This window comes from Calidris pugnax, unplaced genomic scaffold, assembly GCF_001431845.1.
Source record: "Calidris pugnax isolate Ruff unplaced genomic scaffold, ASM143184v1 scaffold103, whole genome shotgun sequence".
Taxonomy (NCBI): Eukaryota; Metazoa; Chordata; class Aves; order Charadriiformes; family Scolopacidae; genus Calidris; species Calidris pugnax.
Genome location: NW_015090990.1, coordinates 21,380,383 through 21,407,215, shown reverse-complemented (window position 1 = coordinate 21,407,215; position 26,833 = coordinate 21,380,383). Strand labels below are relative to the sequence as shown.

The 26,833-nt window shown below is 39.9% G+C and overlaps 1 protein-coding gene across 1 annotated transcript in view; it reads left to right on the top strand.

The window, feature by feature from the left end:
• FAM171B (family with sequence similarity 171 member B) overlaps positions 1-15,704 on the top strand; it is a 48,245-nt gene extending 32,541 nt beyond the window's left edge. Inside the window, exons 5-8 of the mRNA XM_014954583.1 lie at positions 353-520; positions 4,988-5,104; positions 5,909-6,032; positions 6,304-15,704. Of these exons, the coding sequence (XP_014810069.1) occupies positions 353-520; positions 4,988-5,104; positions 5,909-6,032; positions 6,304-7,639 (1,745 nt within the window). The 3' untranslated portion in view covers positions 7,640-15,704. The remainder of the gene's footprint in view (positions 1-352; positions 521-4,987; positions 5,105-5,908; positions 6,033-6,303) is intronic.
• The last annotated feature ends 11,129 nt before the right edge of the window (positions 15,705-26,833 follow it).

The window sequence follows — 26,833 nt, the reverse complement described above, 5'->3', positions numbered from 1 at the left end:
GGTTAGCTATTTTCTAAGCAAATTATCTGAGGGGAAAAACCCTTCTTCCCCCCTTCTAAGCCAAGTTTTGCCTAACCTTTGGTTCTGCAGTCAACATTGAACCTATACATCAAATGTCTGTTTATCATTTACAGAGTTGATATAGAATTGAATTATTTTTATTTTAATCACAAGATTTTTAAGGTCCAGAAGAGAAGAAATGTTTATTTTTATTTGGCCAAGTTGGTGACAGCTGACTGTGTAGCTGGATGTGAATGAGCCTTTAGTTATAATGATAGATTTATAATTCTAAATATTTTTTCAAATTATACTATGAATGGAGAATTACAGACAAGATATTTCTCACATTCAGGTTTCAAAAGCATGGAATTAGCTCCTCTTGCCGCAGTATGCGTAAATGTTCTTCTGAGTGGGAAAGAACTGAAAGTAAATGGTCACATTCAGATTACACTTCCTCTTTCCACAAGTACTGTAAAACCAGGAGATGCTATACCTGCGTGGACATTCGATATGAAAACCGGTAAGTGGGCTGATTTATTTGTTATTCTACCTTTTAGCACACGTATGTAATTTGGGGCATATGACACTGTATGTCATGGAACAGTGATGGCACTAATATATGAGGTGGTGGTAAAGAGTCGTAAATTCCATTAGGGTTTCTGTATTGTTTTTTGATTGACTAGCTTGACTTGTTCAAAGGAATTTCCCTGTTTTCATTAGTTCAAAAAGCTTTGGTAAAATTCATTAGCATTCCTATTGAACACATTTTTCATGTAATAGATTTTTATTTTCATGGAAGGCTAAGCATTTAGGGAAGACACACTTCAGGCCATGTTAAATTTTAAGCCTGGTAGTTTTGTGAATGCCTTCTTAAAAGAAAACAAATCAGAACTGAAGATTTGGATGCTTTGTTTTCTAGAGTGTAGCTTTGACACTAAAATTGGAATAGACGTTACTTCCGTTAACAAAAGCAATTCAGAAAGTGAAATGAAGGGGAAATAAGAGTTATCGAAAGGGAACAACATAGTTCTTGCAGTATGCATGGGAAGGGAAGGCTGGGGATTAGGCATTCTAAACCTTTTGTCATCCCTTCATGTCTAATTTTAGTTAAGAGTGAGTAATGAGCTACATACACTTATCCTGTTTAGATGTCCTTTATTAGGTGTGTGTGCATTACTGCACTGATTGTCTTACACTGTACTTCGTACTTCTCATCACACTTTACTCGCATATTTCAAGACAAAGAGGTGTCTTACTCCTTATTAAGGCAAAACACTGTTGTTCAACTGTTGGAACTACAGGAGATGACAGCATCTCAGTGGTGTTTATATGTTCAAGAAAAAAAAACCCGATCATCTTAATGAAGAACAAAGAAAACATTTACTTGACTTAAAGTGCTAATAAAAAAATGACTAGGTTGCACTGGAACAGCCTGCCCGGGGAGGAGGTGGAGTCACCATCCCTGGAGGTATTTAAGAAACGTGTAGACGTGGCTCTTCAGGGCATGCTCTAGTGCCCAAGATAATTGGTTTGTGGGTGGGTGTGATGTGGTGGGGTGTTGTGTGTTGTGGGTTTTTTTGTTGTTGTTTGGTTTTTGTTTTTAAGGTTGGACTCTATGATCTCAGAGGTCCCTTCCAACCATGGTGATTCTGTGATTCTGTCTTCTGGGAGAAGAATAAATACAGTAGGTTTTGGTGTAGATTAGGTCTGTCTATACACCTAGAAGACTTCAGAGGGGTAACTGGTGGTAAGAGATAACATTATTCATCAAAGAAAGGGATTTTTAGGTAAAATACTACAAGGAGGTTTAATTTTTTGCTGCCACAGCCACTTTTGCCAGCTCCTGTGCTCATCTGTACCTATGCTGAGTTGTTTCAACTCACAAACCAGAAAAATTCAGTCAACAGTGTTACTAAACTAAAAAGCTGACAGAGCAGCTTGGTGCAGAGTTAGCTTAGCATATAAATGGGTGCAAGGTGTGTACGTGGGTCTACCTAACATGGCTACTTAGGGTAGAGCGTGAGGGTGGCGCAAGAGCAGGAGTGTGGCATGCTGACCCAGTACAAACAATTAAAACAGTTGTGTTTTTTCCTCTCAGATGGGGTATACTCTGATAGAGGCTCCATTATGGTAAATTGTTTGTGGTGGGTGCTCACTGACGTGTTGTGTTTGCACGGAGGCTTCACTCTTGCTTGCTGAAGAGAGGACAAGGAGGACTGTGGACAAGGAGAGAGATTTTTTTTGGACCCAACCCTACCTTCTAATTTTTCTTCCACTTTCTCATCTTTTCTCTGCAGTGAAAACTTGGAGCTGTATTCACTGTTCTGGATGTTTATTCTTAAATATGTTTGTTTTATTTTTACTTTTGATCTGAATGTGCAAAATTACTTTTTTGGTAAGGTGACTGAGTAATAGCAAGGCATTCCTCAGTCAAGGTTCTGGTGACTGAGGACAGCTGAACACCCCAGCTCTCCAGTAGGTGTTCGGGAGCATCCATCAGCAGCAGGAGGCCCTCACCTGAGCTGAAAGGAGAGCTACCACTGCACTGAAGGAGTGAGGCTCTGGCATCCAAGATGTTCCATGTGGGATGTCCCCAGCAAGATGCTGACACACACTTTTAAACTCTGAAGTCCTTGGGTCAATGGTAATCAGAGCTTCCATGTCAGTATTGATAGTGGTAAGGGAGGAGGTCTGTGTTTGATGTTGTGTACGCTGACCCATATGCACTAGGAAAAAAGATAGAAACTGCTTTCACGTATCTGCTCGTGCGGTGTTCCCTGGGGTTACTTGAAGTGGAATAGTACTGAGACTGTTCCTGGAAAGTGAGGTTTTGTAATTATATTCCAGCTGCTGTAAATGCAGAATAGTTGATGTATATTTAATGTGGCTCCTTTCTTACTAAATATTTTGCCTCATTAGTACCAAAAGTACTTTGTGGATTTTAATAGGATTACAAAAACAAAAACAAAGCTTGCATTGCAACGTTACATAAAGAACAATATGCTTCTGTTCAAATGGCAGTAAATCATAGAGAATATGTGCTTACTCACAAATCACATATTAATCTTTTTCTTTATGCATACTATTTATACTATTTTCTATGGAGTGTGTTGGGGGAGGTATAACTTACTGAAGAGGACAAAAAAGATGATACAGATTTGTTCAGTCAAGATAGAACTTCTAGAGACCCAGAATGTTTTTTGTCTTCTGTATGAGGTGGTTTGTGTTGGGTTTTTTTTATGTCTGTAAGTAGCCCACCCTCTATACTTGTAAAACAACGATTTTGTGGTATAGTGACATTTTGCCTCAGAATTTATGGGACAGAATTTGAGGATCTGTCATTGCCGCAATATGAGAGTTAGGGATGGAAGACTGCTAACGACTGGTCTTGCTCCTGAGTCTGGACAAAAGGTTTTCCAGGTGACTGAGAACTCATTTTTGAGGGCTCTGGGTGGCTGCTGCTGTTACTGCCCTCTGCCAGCCACCACCAGTACCAGGAGAAAGCTGCAAGTCTTACTGCCAAATTATATGTGTGTGTGCATATGTGGTATGTGTCAGTTCTCATCTTTACCTCTTCCTGGAAGATATTTCCTTTAGTTTTGCTGTAGGAAGGATCATGGAGGAAAATTGAAATTATAGGGCTTACATGAATTATATTTTTTGCATGCTTTGGTTATTGTTGTTTTAAAAAAGCTGGGGGTTCTCTCTCCTCCATATTTGCAATTTGGAAATGTAAGGTTGTTTATATGAGGTTGTTTTCTGTCCTTAGAATTTTACAGATGGCCCACAATAAATGTGTTCAAGTACATTAAGTATAATTCTGTCTCTTCTACTGCAGGCTTTATTAATGGCAGAAGCTGGCATACCATAATACCTGTCCTTTGCATTGCCAAACAGATGGTATGAAATCTGTGTCCTCCTATCAATAGACTTTCCTTGGGCTAACAGAACTGTTACTGCCTTGGGGCAGGGAGGAAAGAAACATTCAAGACAAACTTTTTTTTAATCCTAATGTAGTTTATTAGATGAAAATGCTTTCTTACGAAGTGCTGCTAGCTAACATTAAACTTGTGTTCATATGTTTAAATTACCCATTCTTTGATTATTTTTTTTTATCTTAGCTTTCATATATGCTTACGCTCATATAATAATTTTTCAGATTATGTGTATGTATATCTATGGAAAATGTTTAATACAAAATGAATTAAATTAATTTAGGTAGGTAGTGTTGATGCTTTGTTTCAGAGTAAATGTCCACACAGGGATATTTGCAGGGAAATTGTCAAGAGAGAAAGTTTGCAAGTTTAGCTAAAGCTGTGTAATAAATAGTATATAGGTCAGAAGTTTCAGTTTTTCTTGTGACCTTGTGTATTTTTGGTAATGGCTTAATTGCTAATGGCTTGAGATACAGAGGAATCCTGCAGGGGATGAGCAAAAGGGAAAAAAGGAAGACCTGGGGAACTACAGGCTTGTCAGGCTCATCTCTGTGCCTGGCAAGATTGTGGAGCAGATCCTCCTGGAATCTCTGCTATGGCACATGGAAAATAAGGAGATGGTTGGTGACAGCCAACATGGCTTCACCAAGGGCAAGTCATGCCTGACAAATTTGGTGACTTTTTGTGGTGTTGCTACAGCACTGGTAGATAAGGGGAGAGCACCAGATGACATCTACATGGACTTAATGCAAAGTGTTTGACATTGTCCCGCGTGACATCCTGGTCTCTAAATTGGAAAGGCATGGCTTTGATGGATAGACCACTTGGTGGATAAGGAACTGGCTGGATGGCTGCACTCAAAGGGTTGCAGTCAATAGCTCAATGTCCCAGTGGAAACCAGTGATGAGTGGTGTTCCTCAGGGGTCAGTACCGGGACTAGTGCTGTTTAACATCTTTGTCGGAGACGTGGACAGTGGGATTCTCAGCAAGTTTGAAGGTCCCTTCCAACCTAAATCATTCTATAGTTCTGATATTTTGTCCTTATTTTTCAGGTGCTTGGGTAAGCCCTGGACTAGGAGTGGTAAAGGAAGCAGATGGTCAATTAGTATGGACATACACTGCTCAACACTTAGGCTACTGGATAGCAGCTCCACTGCCTGGAACAAGAGGTATTGCAACAACTGGCAAGGAAATCACTGAGTAACCCAAGTAACAATGTATCATAACGTTGTCTGATTGCATTATTTAACAATAGAAAGGGAAAAATGACATGCAATTTCAAAAGTTACCCAACTGTTGTTTGAATCCTGATGGTTTGCCTTTGTGCATACAAACATTTCCTAGAGCTTCAAATGCTATAAGGGGAAAAGTCCAGACTATATTTCAACTGACATGTTTATACTTTCACCATCTTTTGGAGGAAGTCTGCAAGGGAACTGTGACTGTGGAGATTTAAAAATTAGTGGGACTGTACCCTTTACTGTTGAGGATCATGTGTGACAGGAGGAAATAGAAAAAAATTAGTCTTGGGTAAGATGGTCCCAGTGGATTCTGTTTTCTGTAGATTTTTTGCATGTTTTGCAAATTCATACAAAGGGATTCTTATTGGAGAAATATGTCAAAATTTAAAAACAGATAAAGCACTTTGTGACAGAAGCACTAAATAGAAATTGTAGATCGTGTTTCTAAGTAAGTTTGGACAACTAGTACTTTGACTGTAATTGAGTGGATGTTTTGGTAATGCTTTAGTATTCAAGATGAACCTTTGAAGATCTGTTGTTTTGTAACCACTGTTTGTGTATTTTCTAGTTTGCTGAAACAGCAGGGTGAAATGGGAGGGATGAATGTACTGCCATAGAAACACAAAATCACTGGAAAAGTACAGTTTAATTTATTAGCTACAGCTCTGCATATCAAGCAGAATTATTTGGTTGTGAGAACTAATTCTTGTCTGCTTTTGTTTGACAATCTAGAATCCATAATTAGTGCGGTTTCCAAGGACATAACAGCCTATCACACAGTGTTCCTTACAGCCATACTGGGAGGTACTGTTGTCATTATCATTGGATTTTTTGCTGTTCTTCTTTGTTACTGCAGGTAAGCAAAAACAGAGGCTCTAATATGCTCTGCATGAAAGGAATTTAAGGTTAATGAAACAGCCTTGAAGTTGAGACTTGTTTCCTGAGCTAAACTACAATGTTTAGCCTAATATTTATTCAAAAATTATAGTTATTACCAAAATTGATTTTAAGTTAGTGACATCACATTACACTATAACTGTAACCAAACTCTAATCTTCAGCTCTGGTAGTCAGCAGTCTAGTATTTGTTAGTATGCTCTACAGTCACCTTGCATCTCTTTTGCATAGGGATAAATGTGGTCGGACACAAAAGAAGGAAAAAAATACAACTAAGCTGGAGGTCATCAAAAAAGACCAGACGACATCAACAACTCACATAAACCACATCAATGCTGTCAAAGGATCTCTAAAGTTGGAGGATAAGTCGCAGTTATATACACCGAAGATTTCTTCCTACAGCCCTCAAAGAAGGATGTCCATAGACACAGAAGATGGAAAATCACGAGACAATTTTAAAATCTACACAGAGGATGTTTCCTATCAGTCATCTTGTCAAACTGGTCAGTCAAGAAATTCAGCACATTCATTGGAGCCAAATGCTGTAGTTAGGCATTTACAGCAGCATAAGCATAGTAACAGTACTGTTTCCCAGGCTTCTAGGGACATTCAAGACCAAAACAGATACCTTTCACTGAAGGAGGAGATATATGGGCTTTCCCATATCCCAGAACATCTAATGCATATTTACAATCAACCTATTGCTATTCTTCAAACCTCTGACCTTTTCCACTCCCCGGAACAACTGCATCCTGCTAAATCAGCAACTTTGCCAAGAAAAGGGCAGTTAGTTTATAGCCCCATGATGGAACCCATGAATCGTGACAGTTACATACAAACATTGCCGAAAATGCCGGTGCACTCTCATCCACAGCCTTCTGTCTGCAGAGATGAAAACAGCACGTTAGATAGTGAAGAGGGCTTACCTTCTCAGTCGTCCAACTGGGGCCGGTACACTAATAGCTTACTGGAGTCTATCTCTGTTCCTGGGACACTGAATGAAGCAGTTGTGATGACTCCATTTTCATCTGAACTTCAAGGTATTTCAGAACAAACATTATTGGAACTCTCTAAAGGAAAACCATCTCCACACCCTCGAGCGTGGTTTGTGTCCCTGGATGGAAAGCCAATCGCTCAGGTGAGGCATTCTTTCATAGATCTGAAAAAGGGCAGGAAAACAGAGAGTAATGATACCAGTCTGGACTCTGGTGTGGACATGAATGAGCATCATCCTAGTAGGAAACTGGAGAGAGAGAAAACTTTCATAAAAAATATGCCACATTCTAAGATCCTTTACTTGGAAGATCTGGATTTGAGTAGCAGTGAAAGTGGAACCACTGTTTGCACTCCAGAGGACCAGGCTGTGAGGCACATTCTGGATGGAGGAAATGGGCCAGCTGTAGAACAGCATGATGAAGAAGGTGTAAGAAGAAAAACTGTATCAGGAAGTCATGAATCTGGTATTCCTTCTGCTAAAAAAAGGGATAGACCGTCTATCACAAAAAGAGATAGCAAAACCAACATCTGGAAGAAAAGAGAGGAGAGGCCACTTATTCCTATAAATTGAAACACAATGTTGCTTTGTGTTGTTGCTCTCCCTGCTGGTTATTGACCTCTTGGCTGCTTCTGTAATTCTGCCGTGTTGGATTTACAAGGGAAATGTTGTTTTCTAGTATCAACAAAAGTTGTGTTTTTTTTAATATACAGATTGAGTTACTAAACATCAACTGGGGAATTGATATTCAATGTGAATTGAAAATAGGGAAATACTACTATTAAAATTTTCCAGTTCCCAATTTTACTGGCAGTATAGGGAAGGCCCACATTTTAATTAGCCTGTCATTCTTGGACACATCTCTGGGAATGCATGGTGAGAAATGTAGGTACATGCTTTAATTTTTTCGTACTTATTGTTAATACATTGGTAGACTAGGTAAAGCCATTCCTCAGCCTTGTTCCTAATCAATGTGACCATCTGTACAGTATTTTATATGTGAACTTTTCTAGGGATCTGTTACTGCTTTTTTGTATAAGGTGAAACGTTTCATCAGTTCGTTCCACGTCACCAGCAGATGAGCTCTGCTGGGTTTATCAGCGGAGCTCTATAGCGTTACTGCCCTCCCTGTGTGCACATCCACGTGCAAAAGGTGGTGTTCCATATAGCAGTGGCAGCAGGGGGAGGTGTACAAGCTCTGTGGCCACTGCAGTTCATGGTCCTTGCTGTCTTAAGATGTTGCCAATCTGCTTTGTTACCAACTGTGAATGTTGAGGGTTGTCACCCGCTCTGAAGCGTCCACATCCAGCAGAAAAGGACTGGTTCGGAGCTGCTGCTACTACTGATCCCCGTGTCTCGTTTTGGCTTCATTGTCAGTTAAAATCTTCTCTTCTGCATGCTGCTGGGCCAGTTGAGCTCCACAACATAGTCTTGAATCTTAGTTAGTTTGGCCCATAATGAAAAAGCGTTTAAGTTTAGACAAATTATGCCTTTGAAATAGTTTCCTTTAGCAGGAAAGTTCGACACTGTTGCTTTTTGTTTTGTGTTTTAAAAAAACGGAAGATCATTGGAGGTTTATGTGCCTACATTTTGCTAGCCTGAGCTGCTTTTGTCTAGGTTGTGCATCGCAGAGGGGGTTAAACAGGCTTTAAAAGTTGGGGGTTTTTTATGAGCATGAGAGAGCAGATCGCAAAATTTGGTCTATAATGTAATATAAATACTACTTATGACTCATCTTAGAGTTAAATTTACCAAAAGTCATGAATGCATGAAATGTAACTAAGATATGTATAGAGGAAGGAGAAGGCCATCAGAATATTCTTTTATTTTTTATGTTCATCTTGTCTAAGTGATCGTTTCAGCTTTGGCTAACAGAAAAGTAGATGCATCCCTTAATGTGCTTCACATAGTACATAGAATGTCTTTCTGTGGCTTTTAAGCTGTTTCCCTGATGAAGTAAGTTCCAGCATTTTGGCTTTGGCAGTTGGATTATAAATCATCCAAAAAAAGCTTTATAAATATTTCCCTTAGAGCTTGGTTAAGGTTCTATACGAAGACCCAAACATATAATACCTATATCTAAATTGTGGGGTGAGGTGCAGTCAGTGGTCTGCCCTGTAGTACACTCAAGATTTGTAGGAGATATCCTACGCAGCTGAGCTTCTTCTGGGAATACTTACTCAGGAAATATTACTGTGAAATGTCTGTTGTTTTGGGATCGTCAGTTTTCTGGTCCCGTTTCAAGAAGAACGTGCAAGGTAACCAGAATGGTACTAGCAATACATTAATCCAACTTTCTGGTGTGCAGTTGCTTCATGAACAAAATATGATGTTCCTACTGAGTTCACAAGTAAGTTTAAGATGGGTGCGCAAATAAGTCTGTAATTTTAATTGGCTGAAAGAATTTGACTTAATTATACAAATCATCTATTTCAGAGGTGAAGATGGTGCTGTGGTTTAGCCCCAGCTGGCAACTAAGTACCATGCTGCTGCTCCCTTACTCCTTCCTCCTGTGGTGGGAGGGGGAGGAGAATCAGAGAGAAAGAGGTAAAACTTGTGCGTTGGGATAAGGGCAGTTTAATACAACAGTGCTAACTGTTGAAGCCAGTTCTAGTTCCATCACCACTGCACTTTGCTTGGCTTCATCAAAGTTCACCCTTCATTCATTTGGGTGATTCTTGCTGTAATACCATTCATACAGCATATGGCAACTGTAGTAGTCATGACATAAAGTGGCAGGGTTATTTAGCAATTAACATCATACAATTTGATTTTTTTGGCTGTTTTCACCCAAAATCAAATCCCCATGAGGTACGTATTGGACTTCCCCATCCTTCTGCATCACCTGCCAACTGCACTCAGGTGCTTGAGCAAAAGCAATCCCACAGATGGGTTTGCCTTTGCCCAAGGCAGGACTAACCCAGGCTGTCTTCCTTAACATATTCTTCATGTGCACCTTGGGAACTTTATTTCCTTCTACAGTACGTGGAAGTTTTGACTGGGCAGGGCCAGCTCCATTGGTTAACCCCTGGTGTTAATTGACCAGGTGGCTTTGACTAAATGTGTATCCCAATGATTGAAGGTCCCACAGCTTGTTACTCTCAGGGTAGTTTTTAACAGGCCATTGTATCGTTTGATTTTCCTGGAGGCTGGTGCATGACAGGGGATGTGATGTACCCACTCAAAGCCATGCTCTTGGAGTTTTTTCCGAAAATGAGTCCCATTATCTGACTGGATTCTTTCTGGGGTGCCATGTTGCCATAAAACTTGTTTTTCAAGGCCCAGGATAGTGTTCTGGGTGGTGGCTTGGGGCACAGGGCATGTGTTGTGACCAGGCTGCAAATATTAGTGGAAAGTTTCAATTGCTTAGTTGGAATTAAGGCACAAATGAGGCCAGATGTTGAAAACTCACCAAACCAATTTCTTCAACAACAATTTAAGTGAAGAAAGGAAAGGGAGAGGAAAGTGCAAACAGATAGTCATGACCCATGGATCCAGCGATGTCTCGTTGGTCCTTTTTAGCCACGGTAATCGTAGGTGGTAGGAGCTCCGAGCTCTCCTCTTAGTCTCTTTAGCCATCTTGTATGCTTTTGGATTTCCATCATTTGCATGTGAAGTGTGGTAGGGCTGTTCTAGAAGGTGGTTATTTGCACATGAAGTGCAGTGGGGAGGTTCTAAAGGTGTGGTTAAGCAGCAGCATGGGCAGTAAAGGCTAGGGAGTCACACAGGAGTCTTTCCACCCCTGTCTCGCGGTGTCTGTTACTTAGTCTTTCAGCTTGTGCAGGCACCCTCTATAGCAAAATCTCCCAAAACAGTGACACGGAAGTCAGCGCAGTCCCCACCTATGCAGCACTGAGAACTGACCTTCTGTTCCATGTGTTTCTGGTAGATGGTTTCTTGTGGTTGTGACAGTTCCTTGAGCAAACAGCGTACAAGCAGGGTTTGAGCCAGAGTTCCAGTTTATAGTCCCACAGTATTTTCCTTTCAAACATTCTGTCACTTTATCAGGGTCCTGAAGTTGTTTGAGAATGAAGTTCCAGACCATTGGGGGTGAGTAGCTCTCTAGATACCTGCCCATATTCTCCCATGTGCCATTCCAGCTATGACCCTGCTTTTGCAGAGCCTCAGTCATACTCCTAAATTGCTTGGTAACCTTAAACAATTTTAAGACCAGAAACACATTCAGGAGACATAGAAATAGGAGCCTGCTGGTTTCAACCGCCTAAGGTTATTCAAAATTCTCAAGAGCTATTGTAATTAGCCTGGAGCAGAAGGGGAAGATGAAGGAAGGAGTCTCCCTGACAGATTGGTGCTAGGAGAAAAGGTAAAAAGTGTAATTATTGATAGTTTCCACTAGATGGCTCCCGAAGAACAAAGACGGTTGCAATTGTGACTACAAATACAATATTGGTCTTGTGATCAATGGGTATATTGTAGCATATGGCAGTGCTACTCCATACAGCAAAGCCATAACCTTGATCCAGCTCCCACAGGCAAGAAACAGCACATAAATACTAGTAAGCAGTCCATACAGCAAGTAAGTTACTGCCTCACACAACTCTGAGAACAGATAAAGCAACATGACCAGTGACAAACTAACCCAATGAATGCTTATAAAAAACACCAAAAAATTGTTTTAACATGTTCTGGACAGATCTGTCATTATCACAACCCTTCGAGCCCCATGTTGGGTGCCAAAAAGGACTGTTGTGGTTTAGCCCCAGCCAGCAACTAAGTACCCCCCGTCTGCTTGCTCACCAACCCCCCTTGCAGGGGAGGTAGGGGGATTGGAAAGGGAGAGGTAAAACTTGTGGGTTGGGATAAAGACAGTTTAAGGCAACAACAGAGGAAAAGGAAAAATGATAACAGTAATACGGATAGAAGAATAAACAAAGCAAGTGATAGGCAGTGTAATTTCATATGGTATGGGATATCCCTTTGGCAAGTTTCAGTCAGCTGTTGTGGCTCTGCACCCTCTCAGGTTCTCCTGAAAATTAACTCTGTCCCAGCTGAAACCAGCATAAATGGCTTGTCACAGTAGCATGCCTTTGGTACTCTTCTTAGGTAACTGTAATTCAGTTATCCTGTACCAAATACATTTTCACAATACTTTTAATTCTATATTCAGTTCCACTGGATTATGTATGACTGACTCTGTAGCACAAGATGCTGATATTTTCATCCTTTGCATTGCTATATATATTAGAAGGAATCCATTTATGTATTTTGAGTGTTTCTTCTGAAAGTTGCTTTGACTTTTGAGGTTCAACATTGCCCTGCTTTTAGAGTTGTCTCAGTTCTGATGGCTCCCTTTTCAGCAAGAGAATATATACATGCTGTTGAACATAGCAGAAAATCCCTGACAAGGTAATGGCTTTCAGTTTTTAATAGTAAATTGATATGTCTCTACTTGAAATTTTGTTTGCCTATAGTAACTTAAATATATTGCAGATTTTTTTAATGCATTTTTTTCATTGTGTATATCAAAAAGACCTATTCCTCCACATTACTTGTCTCATTAAAAAATACAGACTACCTTAAGTGGCTTTATTCATATGAGCTCAAGGGAACGAAGTTTTGCACTCTTGGATTTTAAAAACCCTCTAGAACTCCAAAATTATTAGAATTGTATTTCATATTTATATTCAGTGTTTGCAGAATATGTTATCTGAGTCTTTATGTTCCAGCTGCATGTTGGAATTGATGCATGGGAAACCTGCATTGCCTGTTAGTGACTGGAATTCTTTTTGGTTTTAGATGATTAAAAAATGAGTTTGGCTGCACCGAGTTCTAAGAATTTTAATTCCAGAGTTAGTCATACATGATATGTAACACGTGGAAAAGATAAAATTTTATCATGAAAATTGTCTTTGTGGTCAAACTAATGCTTTTCTATATTTTTATATATGATTTCAACACATGAATTTATAGGACTCAAAGAATTTATTTTTTAAGATATTTTTTTTCCTGTTGGCTCAGTGTTGCAGCACTAAGAGTGCTGAAATGCTAGGGTTAAAATGAGGTCTACAGACAAAGTAGGAAGGATTTGCAGCACATTGCTCTCGGAAGGGCCAGGGAAACATTCAGGGGTTTTGACTTCTTTGAATCTGGAGGTTGATTACCTTGAGAGTAAGTGGGCCGTGCCTGATGCACATTGGAAGTGAGCCCCTTCTAGGGAGAGGGGAAGGAGTGGGAAAAGTTGAAAGGATATCGCTTCTTTCTGATGCTTGTTTCCCAACTGATGTATTTTTGCTTCAGTGGAATCAATTATTTTTGAAAAACACAAATGTTTGCAAACATTTGTGTCTCTGTTTTTCACAAGATGCTTCTTAAGCTGTCACGTTTTGCAAAAACCCCATATACATGTATGTACAGTTTTAAATGAGAGGTGTTAGGTAGATACAGAACAGTCAACACCAAATTTTGTCATATATTTAAGGTGAAAGGCAGTTAAACTTCAGGACAGTTTCTCCGGCTTGCCTGCAATACATGATGTTGAGTTTCTTCTTGCAGAAGAGTATACCAGTTCCAGGTCTTACCTGGTTTTGATAAGGTGGTTAATGGAGTTGGCCAAGGCTTTTTCTGGTGATCACAGATTAATTTATGTGGCTTACATCAATGTTTTGATGTATCATAAATTAAGGGAAGTGCTCAGGCTAAAAAGTATGCAGCTGTATGCACATTAATCTAGATATGTTACCCAGAATAAGCTAATTGGCAGTAATTTTCAGATTGTAACCAAATGTCACATATTATAGAAATTTACAAAAAAAAAAAGAGGAGGAGGGATCACTTAAAAATTCCATTTGATTAACAGGAAAAATCTTTATAGTAGTCAGAAAATTAAGGAACTCTAGTGTCTTACAAACCTGAAAGGGAAACAGATTTGATGACTAGGAACATTATTTCCCAGTGTAGAACTATAGAGCTGATGCGCAAAAAATAATTGGGGATGTAAGAATGTTTTGTTGTCTCCTTTGTTTTTATGCAGCAATTTGTACCAAAGAGGGTGAAATGAATGGGCACCAGACTGAACTCTTCTCGTTCGTTAAAAAGTGAAACAGGTTAACAATATTACTTATCTAACACTGTGCAAATTAAAAGGCAGTACCCTACATCCGTTGTCTAGTACTGCATATTAGGAAAATCTGAAGATAAATTAGCCTGCTGAAGTGCCTTTCTCTTTCATCAGACTTATTTTATCAGTGGGACACCTGACTATCTGAAAAGCACATTAGGGTATTTTTTTCTGTTAGCCAAAAAACCCTCAATTCATACTTACGATTATGTAGCTTTTATAATATTTTAAAAGGCAGATCTAGTGTTTTTTATGTTGGAATACTGACTCCTGCATGTTGATGATGATGGTAACTGTTGTAAACCCTGGGGTTTTTATATTATTTTTTTTTAAAGAAATAAAATATATCTTTAGCAATCTCAACAGTAGTATCTTTTAAAACTGCACATACGGAATCTGGTTCAGCTTCATAAGTCAAGAGTAAGCGTCTTGAAGTCACTGGATTTACAGGTATGAAACTAGGATTTTAACTTCAAAAATGAAATTAATATATGTTTATATATAAAAACTATTATAATGATAGAAATCCTTTTTTCAGCTGCTAATCTTCCTTGCCAGTAGAAGCAGAAAGTGTATGGACATAAGTACTTAAGTCTTATTTTCTAAAACCAATTTTTATCTCAATTTGGAGCCGAACCTGCATTGTTTATATAACCCAGTTTCTGGTTTTTAAATTATTTTTTTTAATTCAGTGGAATTATGCAAAATACTGTGCTGTGCCTACAGAGTTAAAAATGAACATTCTTTTGTAGTAGTTTGCACTAATTTGTGCCATGCTTCTAGTAGTAGGCAGGTATATTTGTGTTAAAGAATTTATATGAAAGGTGGTTTAAATGACTTTAATCTGAGCTTCATTTTCTTATAAAAACAGTATTCAGTGTGTTCTGATGACCAAAAATAACGGCTTTGGCAGTTCTGTTTGTGGTTTTTTGTTTTGTTTTTGTTTTTAAAGACTGGCAGGGGAAAACTGTGTCATTATTTTTAGTATTAGCACCCTCAGCTTGAAAACTATTTTACCAAATGATTTCTTTTTTCGCTCAGTTTAAGATTTACTGAAGATTCCTTTATTCCTCCTCCCCAAAATGTACTGGTACTTTATTCCCCAGTTTACTGATTGAATTCCTTTGGAGCATTTGTTGCGCTTCAGTCCGTGTTAGAACAGTGATATTTTTACATCTTGGTATTATGTAGAAAGGCACTTCTTAGTGCTCATTAAAGCATGGAGTTCATGAAAACCCTGGCTCCAAGATTCTGAAGCAAAGGCGGACTGATAGCACTGATTGTGCCCACCATCTTGCACATTGGAGCCTTATATTCAAGGAACACTTCATTACCTTGGAAGTCATGTTCAAAAACACTCTAGTATGGGTACTGTTCATGTAAAACATTCTTGATAATTCAGCATCCTGGTTTTAAGTATTTCTACCTTTTTATAATTTGTTAGAGGTGTCTTTTCATCTCTGTATTTACTACAGTATCAGTGTATCTGTTGCTGAAAATGTAACTAAAATTTGTAAAATGTTATAGCTTATGCAATATAATAAAAGTTTTAAAAAGTCATCAGTGCCTTAACTTTTATTTAAAGGTCTCTTATGTTTTTTTGGAACATACCTCTCTCACTCAACATCTTTTTTTCTACATATCACTAAAAATGTGTATTTCTGTCATCACCATAATTGTAATTCCAAAAGAATGTTACTGTCCTTAAGTTTACCAATTGTAATTCTCTTTTCATTTTCTACTGAACACATCTATATTCACATTACATCTGATTCCTGTAGGGAATCGCAGGTAGGGTTATTCCATGTGTAAATGGATTTTGTTGCAATTGGAAATGGGAACCTAGAGAAGAATATTGTTTCAGGTTTTGTTCTTATGCCTAATCTCTCTTTCTCCAGTCTTTTATTTAGAGACTTTCTGTGGCTCCAAGAACAAATAAAATATTATTTCTCTGTCTGCACAGTGCAGAGACAGAGGCATCAATTCCAGCTACAAATAAGCTCAAAGTACTTAAATCCAGGTAGAAGAACATGACAATGTTCTAATATAGAATAGCTTAAGCTAAACTTCAGGGTGGAATGTCTATTCTTATTCGTATCTAAAAAGTAGTATTTTTCAGGCCTTTTCTAAGCTTCACCAAAACCACACTTCAGTATTTTCACCGTTGTTCAGAAACCCTGCAATACTATAGGCAGACACACTGCAAAGATTTTGCTATGGGGAGCACTTGCATTTGTTGTATGATCACTCCTTTAATGTTCTGAGAAGCTACAGTCTTCTAGTAAACTATTGGTTTTCTTCATACTCTCACAGAATAGCGTTTTTATTTTTAACCTTCCTGAGAAGTCATTTATTTTTATTATTTCTTTAAAACTATTGCAAATCTGTTAGATACTTTACAGTAGATGGAGTGAACTTTCTCTCTACAGGAAGCTAAGGAAATGTCAGGAGGAATTTTATTTCCAACTCAAAAAAAAAAAAAGAAGAGTATTTTCTGTCATTTCACTTCCTTGTAAAAATGAGGTATCTGTCATAAGCTGATCTATAAATGCAAATAATTCTATCAAAATTGAAATTCAACTTGTTCTATGTTATCATAGAAGACACAAAATCCAAAGTATACAAATTACTCATTTAAATGAAAGTTGAAGTATGTGTGAATAAATGATATTGTTTTGTTTGTTCTAAGTTGTTAGACATGCTATCAAATTTTGATTTCTATTAAAACATAAGGAAAGATAACTGGGAAAAGTCAAGTTGGCTTGCTTCATCTTTTTCATTTTGCATTCATTCTTTATCTGGCTAAGCTTCAACAAAATGTTTCAATTTTTCTTACAGTCTCAGAATAAAGCTTTAAAAATAGCAGGTTCTTATTGCACATATTTTTTTTTTCTTCTGTTTAATTAACAGCTGGCAACTGGGTTAAAAGATAAGTATTTCTCATTCAATCAGGCTTTATGTTTACATTTATTGCAGGTGTTGAGGTTTAAATCTTCATTACACTTAGTGGGAATCTAGACCTTAAAGAAAACTAAAATTGGCTGAGTTGTTCCTGTATACTATTTGGAGGCTTAGCTCCTCTTCTGAGCATTAACTATCAGGAAACCATAGCAGATCTCACAGGATGTATCTGATGCTATAAATAGGTCCTTTTCCATCTTGCTTTTACTATTGCACATTTGAAAATAGCACACTTGATAGCTTCATTGCTGAAAGAAATTTTAAAATGCGTGCCTAGGCCCCTCTGGATGGCATCCCTTCCCTCCAGTGGGTCGGCCACTTCACACAGCTTGGCGTCGCTGGAAAACTTGCTGAGGGTACACTCAGTCCCACTGTGCATGCCATCCACAAAGATGTTAAACGGCACTGGTTCCAGTACTGACCCCTGAGGAATGTCACTGGTCTCCACTTGGACATTGAGCCATTGACCACAGCTCTGAGTGGGACCATCCAGTCTATTCTTTATCCACTGAGTGGTCTCCATCTGTCAAATTGGTGTCTCTCCAGTTCAGATACAAGGATGGTGTGCGAGACAGTGTCAAATGCTTTGCACAAGTTCAGGTAGATGATGTCAGTTGCTCTCCCTTTATCCACCAATGCTTTCTCTATATGCTGGGTGACCATGTCTCCTGTTTCCTCCCAGAGAGGACCCACATTTTCCTGAGTCTTTATCTTATCACCGACATAACCTATAGCAGCTTTTTTGATGCCCTTAACATCCTTAGCCAAATTTAATTCTATCACGGCTTTAGCATTCCTAACCTGATCCCTGGCTGCTTGAACAAATTCTCTGTATTCCTCTCAGGCTACCTGTGCTTGCTTCCAACCCTCTGTAGGCTTCCTTTTTCTTTTTGAGATTGTCCAGGAGCAACTTGTTCATCCATGCAGGCCTCCTTGGTAGTCCCTTGGTAACATCCCGGGTAAGAGCACACCTCTCCAGAGAGTACATCAGGTTGGCAAATGGGTGTCCTCAGACCTTTCAGAAGGGAATTGCCTACTACTGTCTACCTATTACCTACTACCCATAGCTTTTTCGTAATTGTGCTGGTTGTTACGAGAGGAGCTGATGAGGTTGCACTACTCAACTCCAGCACCTCTCCTGGTGTAGTGGGCCTTTCCTCTTCACTCTGCACAGCTGTGAAGAGGCTCTGTAAATGCACTTCAGGCTTTGGGGGGAAGTCTCTTCTGCTGGTCTTTGTCTTCATAAGCTTCCATTCTCCCGTGTTATGAGCCTTTCTCCCTTCTGTGTGTGGGAGATTTTGGCTATTTGGCCATGGGTTGTTAATCCACTATAGACTGCTTGGAACCAGCTATCTAGCTCCTTGGCATTCAGGGAGGCTGACACACAGCCTCCTTACCACTTCCTTCAGCTCTGCCACCTGCTGCAGGAGGTCCTCCACCTCAGCATGCCTTTTGCAGGCAAACCTGCTGCTTCTCTGCCCCAGAAGAAAGGTGGAGGCATCTCCTGCAGCCTGAGGTCTGCACTGCAGCTTCTCCCTTCAGCAGTTCCAACCACTGCTGGGGCAGATGGTGGAGACCCAGGAGCCAGAGCTGCAGCCTTTGCTTTCAGACAAGGGGCCGCCATTCTGCCCTGAGGGTCGGGGAGGATGAGTGCCCCTGACCAGTGCAGACGGTCAGGGCACGGTGCCCAGTGCTCGACCAGTGGAATGCTCCTCCTTGGAAGAGGTGCCCTTCCTGCATGAAACTGTTGAGTCCTACTCCCCAGGCTGCTTTTTATAGGTGTGGGGGGTGTTACAGTTGCTCTGGCACTGCATCAGCGAAGAAAAACTTCAAAAAAGTTCACCTCATCAGTGAAGAGAAGCTGCTGCTCAGGTAAGCTAAGCTTGGCTTAAATGAATCTGGAAAGGTTTGTCTTCTGTGAACTTGCTTAAAGATGTTGGCACAAACTAGCAAAGGTGAACTTCATAAGTTGGCTGGTATGTAAAAACATCCAGGTAAAGTTATTTAGTTGTTAGTTTAACTTTGCAATTTAAATGGAGTAGCCTTTTTAAGAGTCTTACACGGCCTTACAGAGAAAGCATTAGTTGTGTGATTAGATGAGAGGAGGTAATATTACTGTGGTAAATTCACTTCAATAAATTTAAATTTATTTCAAAAAATGAATTTAAATCAAAGGTGTAGTCCCACTCATAGTGTTCCTTGTATTCCTGTCACTTATAGGGCTTTATTCAGTGATTTATTCAGTGACCTTTATTCAGTGATTTATTCAGTGACCTGGTTCTACTCACTGGACTGCCAAAAAAACCTCGCCTAGCCAAAAATAGTCATGTTCAGTTGATTTTAGTGGATTTTGATTCTGCCTATCGAACCCCAAGACAAGTAATACATCTCTAACAGCGACGGGAGAGTGGGACAACTCCTGTGGCAGCAGGAAACGACTTCAGCACCAGGGCAACCGTTGGTGGCTGCGTTTGGGGTTGCCATGGCAACGACACGGCCGCCATTTTGTTAAGCCCCTCAGCGGGCGCTTTCCCCCCTCGCAGGCTCAAGTCGGCGGACTCCCCCCGCCTCAGCGGCCGGGCCCAGCCCACCGGGGAGGGAAGCCGCCGCCCCCCAAGCTGTGGTCGGTTTCTGTGCCCAACCGGGACCGCCGTTGCTCTCCCCGGGGCCCTGCAGCCTGTGGCGGTGGTGGCATCATAAAGGTGCTCGGTGTCTCGGTGCAAGGCGGGGATTTTTGCTGTCCCTCAGCGGCAGGATCTTTCCAGAAAACGGGGGGTCACCGCCTCACCCGGTTTTGTTCTCTTCCCTCGCTACTCCACAGCTCTTCCTCTTTTTTTTTTTTTTTTTTTTTTTTTTTTTTTAAAGGCACTTGAAATATCTGTGGTTTATTACGTGCTTTTTGTAAGCCAAGCCAGTTGTGAAAGCATTTACTAGAAAAGGTGGGAGGGTTTCTGTTTTGTGGCGCAGTCGCTAGGGGGAGCTGCTGCCCTCCCTATAGTCTGTAAAACCGTGTTTATTTTCACTTTACCTTAAATATTTTGTGTCACTTCTTCAAACAGTTGATAGTTACAAAGTCTTTTGATAACATCAAAGCGATCCGTGTAATTTTGACGGGAATATGAACAGGTGTCATGCGGTAACGGGGGTCTGACTTCCCTTTCTGTTTTTTTTAAAGGTATAGGAAAGTCTTTTTGTCCTGTTCGAGCCTTCTCCGAAATGCCTTTTAATTTGAGAAGTGACTAAGCCCTGCTGGGAAGGGGCAGAGCTGCCAGAAAGGCAGGAAGAATCAGCAGTGGGTCCCCGGGGATGCTGGAGGAGTTGAGGTGAGGCCATGGGAAGGCAGCAGGAGTCGGGGAGTTTACAGCAAAAATGGGGGCACGACTCTTTATCAGGGAGTGTAGCGATAGGATGAGGGGTAACAGTTTTAAACTGAGAGAGAGTATGTTTAGATTAGATATAGGAAAGAAGTTATTTACTTATTTGGGGTGGTGAGACACTGGAACAGGTTACCCAGAGAAGCTGTGGATGCCCCATCCCTGGAGGTGTTCAAGGCCAGGCTGGATGGGACTTTGAGCAACCTGGTCTGGTGGGAGGTGCCCTTGCCAATGGCAGGGAGCTTAGAACTTGATAGTCTTTAAGGTCCGTTCCAACTCTAACCTTTCTATGATTCCATGACCCTGATCCAGATCAGTGCAGAGGTGAAAGGTGAGAACGAGGTTAGACAAGAAGGTTTGTTTTGTGTTTTGTTTTTTTTTTAATGCTAAGTTCATGCAAGAAGCAACTGGGGATCCTGGTATCTGGAACAGAACTCCTGTAGAGTAGTGTGGAATGCACTACTGCATAGGGACTGGTGAGGCCACGTCTGGAGTACTGTGTCCAGTTCTGGGCCCCCCAGTTCAAGAAGGACAGGGAACAGAAGGACAAAGAAGTTAAGAAGGACACGAGAGTGTCCAGTGGAGGGCTACAAAGATGATCAAGGGACCGGAGCACCTCTCTCATGAGGAAAGGCTAAGAGACCTGGGTCTCTTTAGCCTGGAGAAGACTGAGAAGCGTTCTTATCAATATTTATAAATATCTAAAAGGGTGGGTATCAAGAGGATGGTGCCAGACTCTTATGAGTGGTGCCTGGGGACAGGACAAGGGGCAATGGGCTCAAGCTAGAACACAGGCAATTCCATCTCAACATGAGGCAAAACTTCTTCACTTTGAGGGTGACAAAGCATCAGAACAAGGCTGCCCGGAGAGGTTGTGGAGCCTCCTTCTCTGGAGATATTCAAAACCCGCCTGGATTCATTCTTGTCTAATCTGCTTCAGGTGGACCTGCTTTGGCAGGGCGGGGTTTGACTAGATGATCTCTGAAGGTCCCTTCCAACCCCTACAATTCTGTAATTCTGTGACTTGATATAGTAACATCATACAGTGACTCAGGTGAGTTAGTCACAAGTGTGACTTGAGTCAACTCAAGTGGACAAGTCAAACTGGAAGGATTTAAGGGACAACATGAAATAGGGTCTGGAAGTGAGTATAGTCAGTATCAGAATATGCTGAGGCCACTGCTTTGCTTTTTAACTAGATGGTGTGTCAAATAATCCTCAGAGTTTACTCTTTCAACCAATTTGTAAGGCCCCTGCCAGCAGACCAAGTTCAATGGGTAGGGAGCTGGAAGAGGATCAGTGGACAAAGTTGCTTGGTTCAACATTCATAAGCAAAGTCCTCAGGGTGTAATTTTTAGCTAGATATCACAGCCTTTTTGTAAAATCTCCTGGACCGGCTTGCTCATGTCCTTTTCCTTGCTTTCACCACTGTGACATCTCTCCTGAATGATGTGTTAGGAAATAAAAATTATACTTCACTTCCCCCCCCACCCTCCACTAGACATAAGATGTCATAGCATTAACAGTCATCCAAAAATATATAGTATCTGCTCTGAGGGAAGAGGAATTTTAAGAATAGCTAAGCCCAATCCACTGTGTTGTGGTTTATACAATTCTTAATTGTATAGGGGCTAGAAAGGTTCATGTATCTTGCTAAGCTTTTGAAGGATAGGCTTACAAACATATAAAGGACTAAATTTCAGATTTTGTTGAACTTCTTCAGAGAAAGAGCTTCAGAAAATAAACTTGCAGTAAATGTTACAGATTAATAGCTACGCTGTGCATATTTTGGACATAAATTTTTTCCAAGTCAAGTTATAGGGAGTCATTCCAGAGAGCAAATGGGGAATATTGTTATATTTGGTATTATATGTAACACACATGACAGACTGTTCCCATTTGCAGATACAAACTATTCCATGACATGACACAAGATGTGTCATTTTGCTCTTACAAATTGGTGATTGCCTTGTGAACTGTTCCTGTTCAAGAACTGCTCTGGTATTTATTCACCTCTTGTTCTGTCTGGCTCGGTAGCCTCAGAGTACAAGCATTGTTAATCCTTATCCTCTTGAAATGTTACAGAATGCAAAATGACACTGTTTTCTTCATGGTCAAAGCAGACCAGCCAGTACAGATCTTTGCCAGAATGCCTAGCAGCTTGAATAGCATATTACCTGTGTGAGAACCCTCACGCTATGTGGCAGGAAACAGCTGTATTAATGTGCTTTAGAAATAAGTGTTATGCAATAGTGCATTTTTTCTGATGTTCTTTGAGACGGCGTGTGCCTCTTGATTTGTTTTATTGTATTTTAAGGCAATGAGAGCTTCGTCTTTTATGTCAGTGCATAAAAGCTTCTTAGACTTCTAAGTTTTGTTGATTTTATAAGAGGTACAGATGGGTAGCATCATCCATCTGTCTTCATCTCAAGTGTCCAGACAACAGTGGATTATTTCGCCTGTATGGGATGCAGTTTTGAATACTGCTGGAGCTCAGTTCTGAATTCAATTGTGAAGTAGAAATTTGAAGGCAATTTCAATTCTCACCTCTGTGGGAGGGCAGAGCTCCGTTTTCTATCTACTTGGGCAGGCTCTTATTTCCAGAATCTAAACTACATGAAATCATTCAGGAAATGGAACTCTGCCCCTATCTTGTTGGAATTATGCTGTTGCAAGTCAAGATTTATTGGGCTAGAGAGCAGGAAGGTGACTTTTTATCTTGCTACTTTATATACTGCTCTGTGCACATGTTTTTTTGATAATCTCTCTGTATGAAATCATTGAACAAAATATGAGCAAATAGAAGACAGATATGCAATCCTAAATATTTCCTCTTCCAGGCAAGTGTCCTAATTATAAGTTCCATGGTTTATTCATGATTTTCTCCAAGCAGATTTTGTTGATTTTTCCACGTGCTGGCAGCTGTTGGATACAGAGGGTGGAGAACTACTTCTACCATTACTGCCTTTTCCCTTCATACCTCTGAAACTCACTGTGAAGTACCGACCTTCTCATTTCTGGGGAAAAGGAGGTGTCTGTGCCCACCTCGGGGTTAGGTATTCTCTTTTATATGCCTTGGTCCTATTCTGTACATACATACCTACATTGTGCTTAAACCCACAAGATTCACAGCATAAATATTTATTTTCTGTGGACTTCAGTCTGACAGATGCTCCCTGCCTTGGTTGAGAATTAATTATGTCTATTTCCGAAGTGTTTTTCACAACCACTTTATCCCAGGAACCGCTAACTACTGTGGAGCAAGATTTTGGGAATCAAAAAAAAAGTATTAGATTTCTGAAATCTCCTGCAAATCGTGAAAACAAAAAATATATCTCCTCTCAGAGATACTAACTTACTGGTAAAAAAACCCAAGTATTGCAAGACTTAAAATGTAAGATGACCTTGTGGCTTAATGGTAAAGCAGAACTGAGGAGAATCTAATCATCCTCGTTCTTTTATAGACTTCCTGAGTGACCTTGCCTCTCTCAGTGCCTCAGTTTTCTATCAATCAGGAATGTTTCCTTTTTCCTATTCCCTGCCAGATTGATCCCCCCTTCTTAAGAAGGGTGAGTTCAGGGCTCTCAGTATATATTGACAGTAACACAGTGGAGTCCTGATTAGCTAGTTTCTGCTTTACTAATAATCATTAAGCAATGATCATAAGTTTGGGATTTGATTTTTTTTTCAACAGAACACTGACTTAGGCAAGCTTCTGGAACTGAACAGTAGTTTCTGAGTAAAGCCACACAGGTACCAATCTCTGACAGACATCAGCTAGCTGCATTCTTTTCACATAATTTCAAAAGCTATAAATACAAGGAAAAATAACAAAGACCCTAAATCAGAAAAACCTACTTCATTACTTCTTCTCCTCGAGAAGTATAAAGTTCGGGTTCTGACAGATACCTGGAATGGAGCACAGCATTGATAAATTGGGGCATACTGCATTGTGTGCTCAGTCTTGCCAATAATATTACCTGGATGCTATTTTAAAATATATTTTTAACTAATATGGGAACAATAGTTTCATTTTTATGTTGACGCTATCAGCATGGTCTCTGGTGTGATTTCCTGACTCCTAAATTGTACCATAAAATCATATAATGGTTGGTGTATTACTGCTGGTATAGGGGCAACAAAAGACCCCAACAAATAACAAGTGTTTTCCATGAGAAGATTTTTGAAGCACTGCAGTTGCTGATGCCTCACCCTACAACTGCAGGTTTGGTTTTTTTTCTTTAGGTTACCTAATATGAGGATGATGCATTACATTTTTCTTTTCTTTTTTTTATTTTCCTTGTATCCATCTCCAGCTGAAATGACTAGAAATGTTGCCTGGTATGTCAGTGGAGATACTGAAAAATTCCTTTTTAACTGGAATTAACTTATCCATGAAGTGAGCACATCTAAAAGAAGAATATGTTTTCCTGAATCTCTGCTCATAATCTTTTCAACCTTATGTTTCTTGTCACTGTTTTATTTGGGTTGTTTTATGTTGTTTGGGTTTTTTTTCCCAATAATGATATAAAAAAACCTAAGTCTGAGTGACTTATTTTATTTTTTCTTAAACTTATGTGTTGGTGCTGTTTAACTGGTTTTGTAACTATATAGTGCAAGGTAAATCAGATAGGTGTTGTACCAATTAAAAACAGTGTGATTATTGTTAAAAACTTAACATACTCATGCTGCCTGCAATTTCTGGCTGGACAGTAAGGATATTATCCTAACACTTACCTGCAGATCTATTTTTCATTACCTGTGGGGTGTTTTTGCAGGAGTCAGTCTATCGTCTTACCACAGTTCAGCTAGAGGGCCTTGCAGATAAACAAAACCCCCAAATGAACTGTCTAGTGGGAAAAGTTGTGTATAATAATACAATACATGACCTTTAAAGGTTTAAAGGTCTGCTTCAGAAGTGGAGCAGAGAAATAATCACTAAGAAAAAAAAATATTTTCACAGCATAAGCTGAAGCAGTTTCGGTGTTACTGACTACTGAGTCATTTCAAGTGATATGAACCTAAGTTTAATGTGTGGTATATAATTCTTCCTCTCCACTTTTACTTCAGTTCAGTTTGTATAAATGACATTGTCTAGCAAGGACTCAGATTTGCAAAAGTACATTTTTAATGACATTACAAAAAGATTAGTACTGACAGTTTTTTATATATATTTCCTATGTGGGGCCAACTCTTCCAGCCCATTTCCTTCAGTGATATCTGGAGAGGATCTGATAAGCTTTATACCGCTTTTCACAGGTCAAAGGGCATTGTCTTCCCCTTCACTCCAGCTGCCAACAACAAAGTCAGACATATGTTATCACCATCACACAGGAAGCTGTGAGCCTGCTTGTGTTCAACAAAGTACAAATACAGGAAGAGCGTCAGGTTAGTTAAAAGCTGATGAAGCTCTGCTAAGGTAGTATATGTCTAATAATACTGTAACCCAATAATATTATTCTATATGCTCTGTGTGTAAGTTTCAGTGTCAAGGAAGGGTTGATTGGTTTAATAATACTATAGCCTAAGTACAGGTATGCTTTTACAGGTGGTATCATCTCCTGAGGTGGGGCTGCATAATGTTAAAAGAATAATTACTTATTCAGTAAAGAGCAAAACTACACTGGGATTAAGTGATAATAAATTGAAATTCATCTGAACAGATACAATTTCATACTACCATTTAACAAAGGGGATGTGAATTGCCTTTTTTTTTTCTAGTTTCCCTCATTTTAACATACAGTACGTTGTATATCAAGATTAAAATGATGTACAGTATATTAGCAAGCTCATATAATGAAATGCTGTCGGTCATGATATCTTAGTGTTGGTAAAAGTGGGCTTTCCACTTCTCTGTGATTTTTGGAATGTGAAATCGGCTTAACAGGACCTTTATGTTTTCAGCACTGACAGCCAGTACTTTGGAACCATGTTCATTAGTGCTAAATTTGGATCTATTTGCAGCTTGTCTTTTGCTTCCGGTACATTGTTTACTGCTTCAGGAAAGTCTTCCCAATACATTATACTAGTTCCTATCCTCTGGCTTTTTGCTCAGCACAGAACAAGTCAGGTCAGGCACACTGAGTTCCAACTCCTGTCTCTAAGGACCAGTTGAAGCTCTACTATGATGTACTGCTACTACCTGGAAGTTCTAGGCCACACCATAAATAACACATACAGATACTGTGGGAATAGAGGGCTACAGCAGTAGCATTAAGCCCACTACTTGCCCCTGCCTTCAGGGAAGTGAGGAACAGGGTCTTTGTTCTGCTGACAGTGCCAGTGAACGCAGCACTGTATCAATGAACTGTCTTACTGCAATTTGCCACTTGTTGTGTCTTTGTTTTCACACCT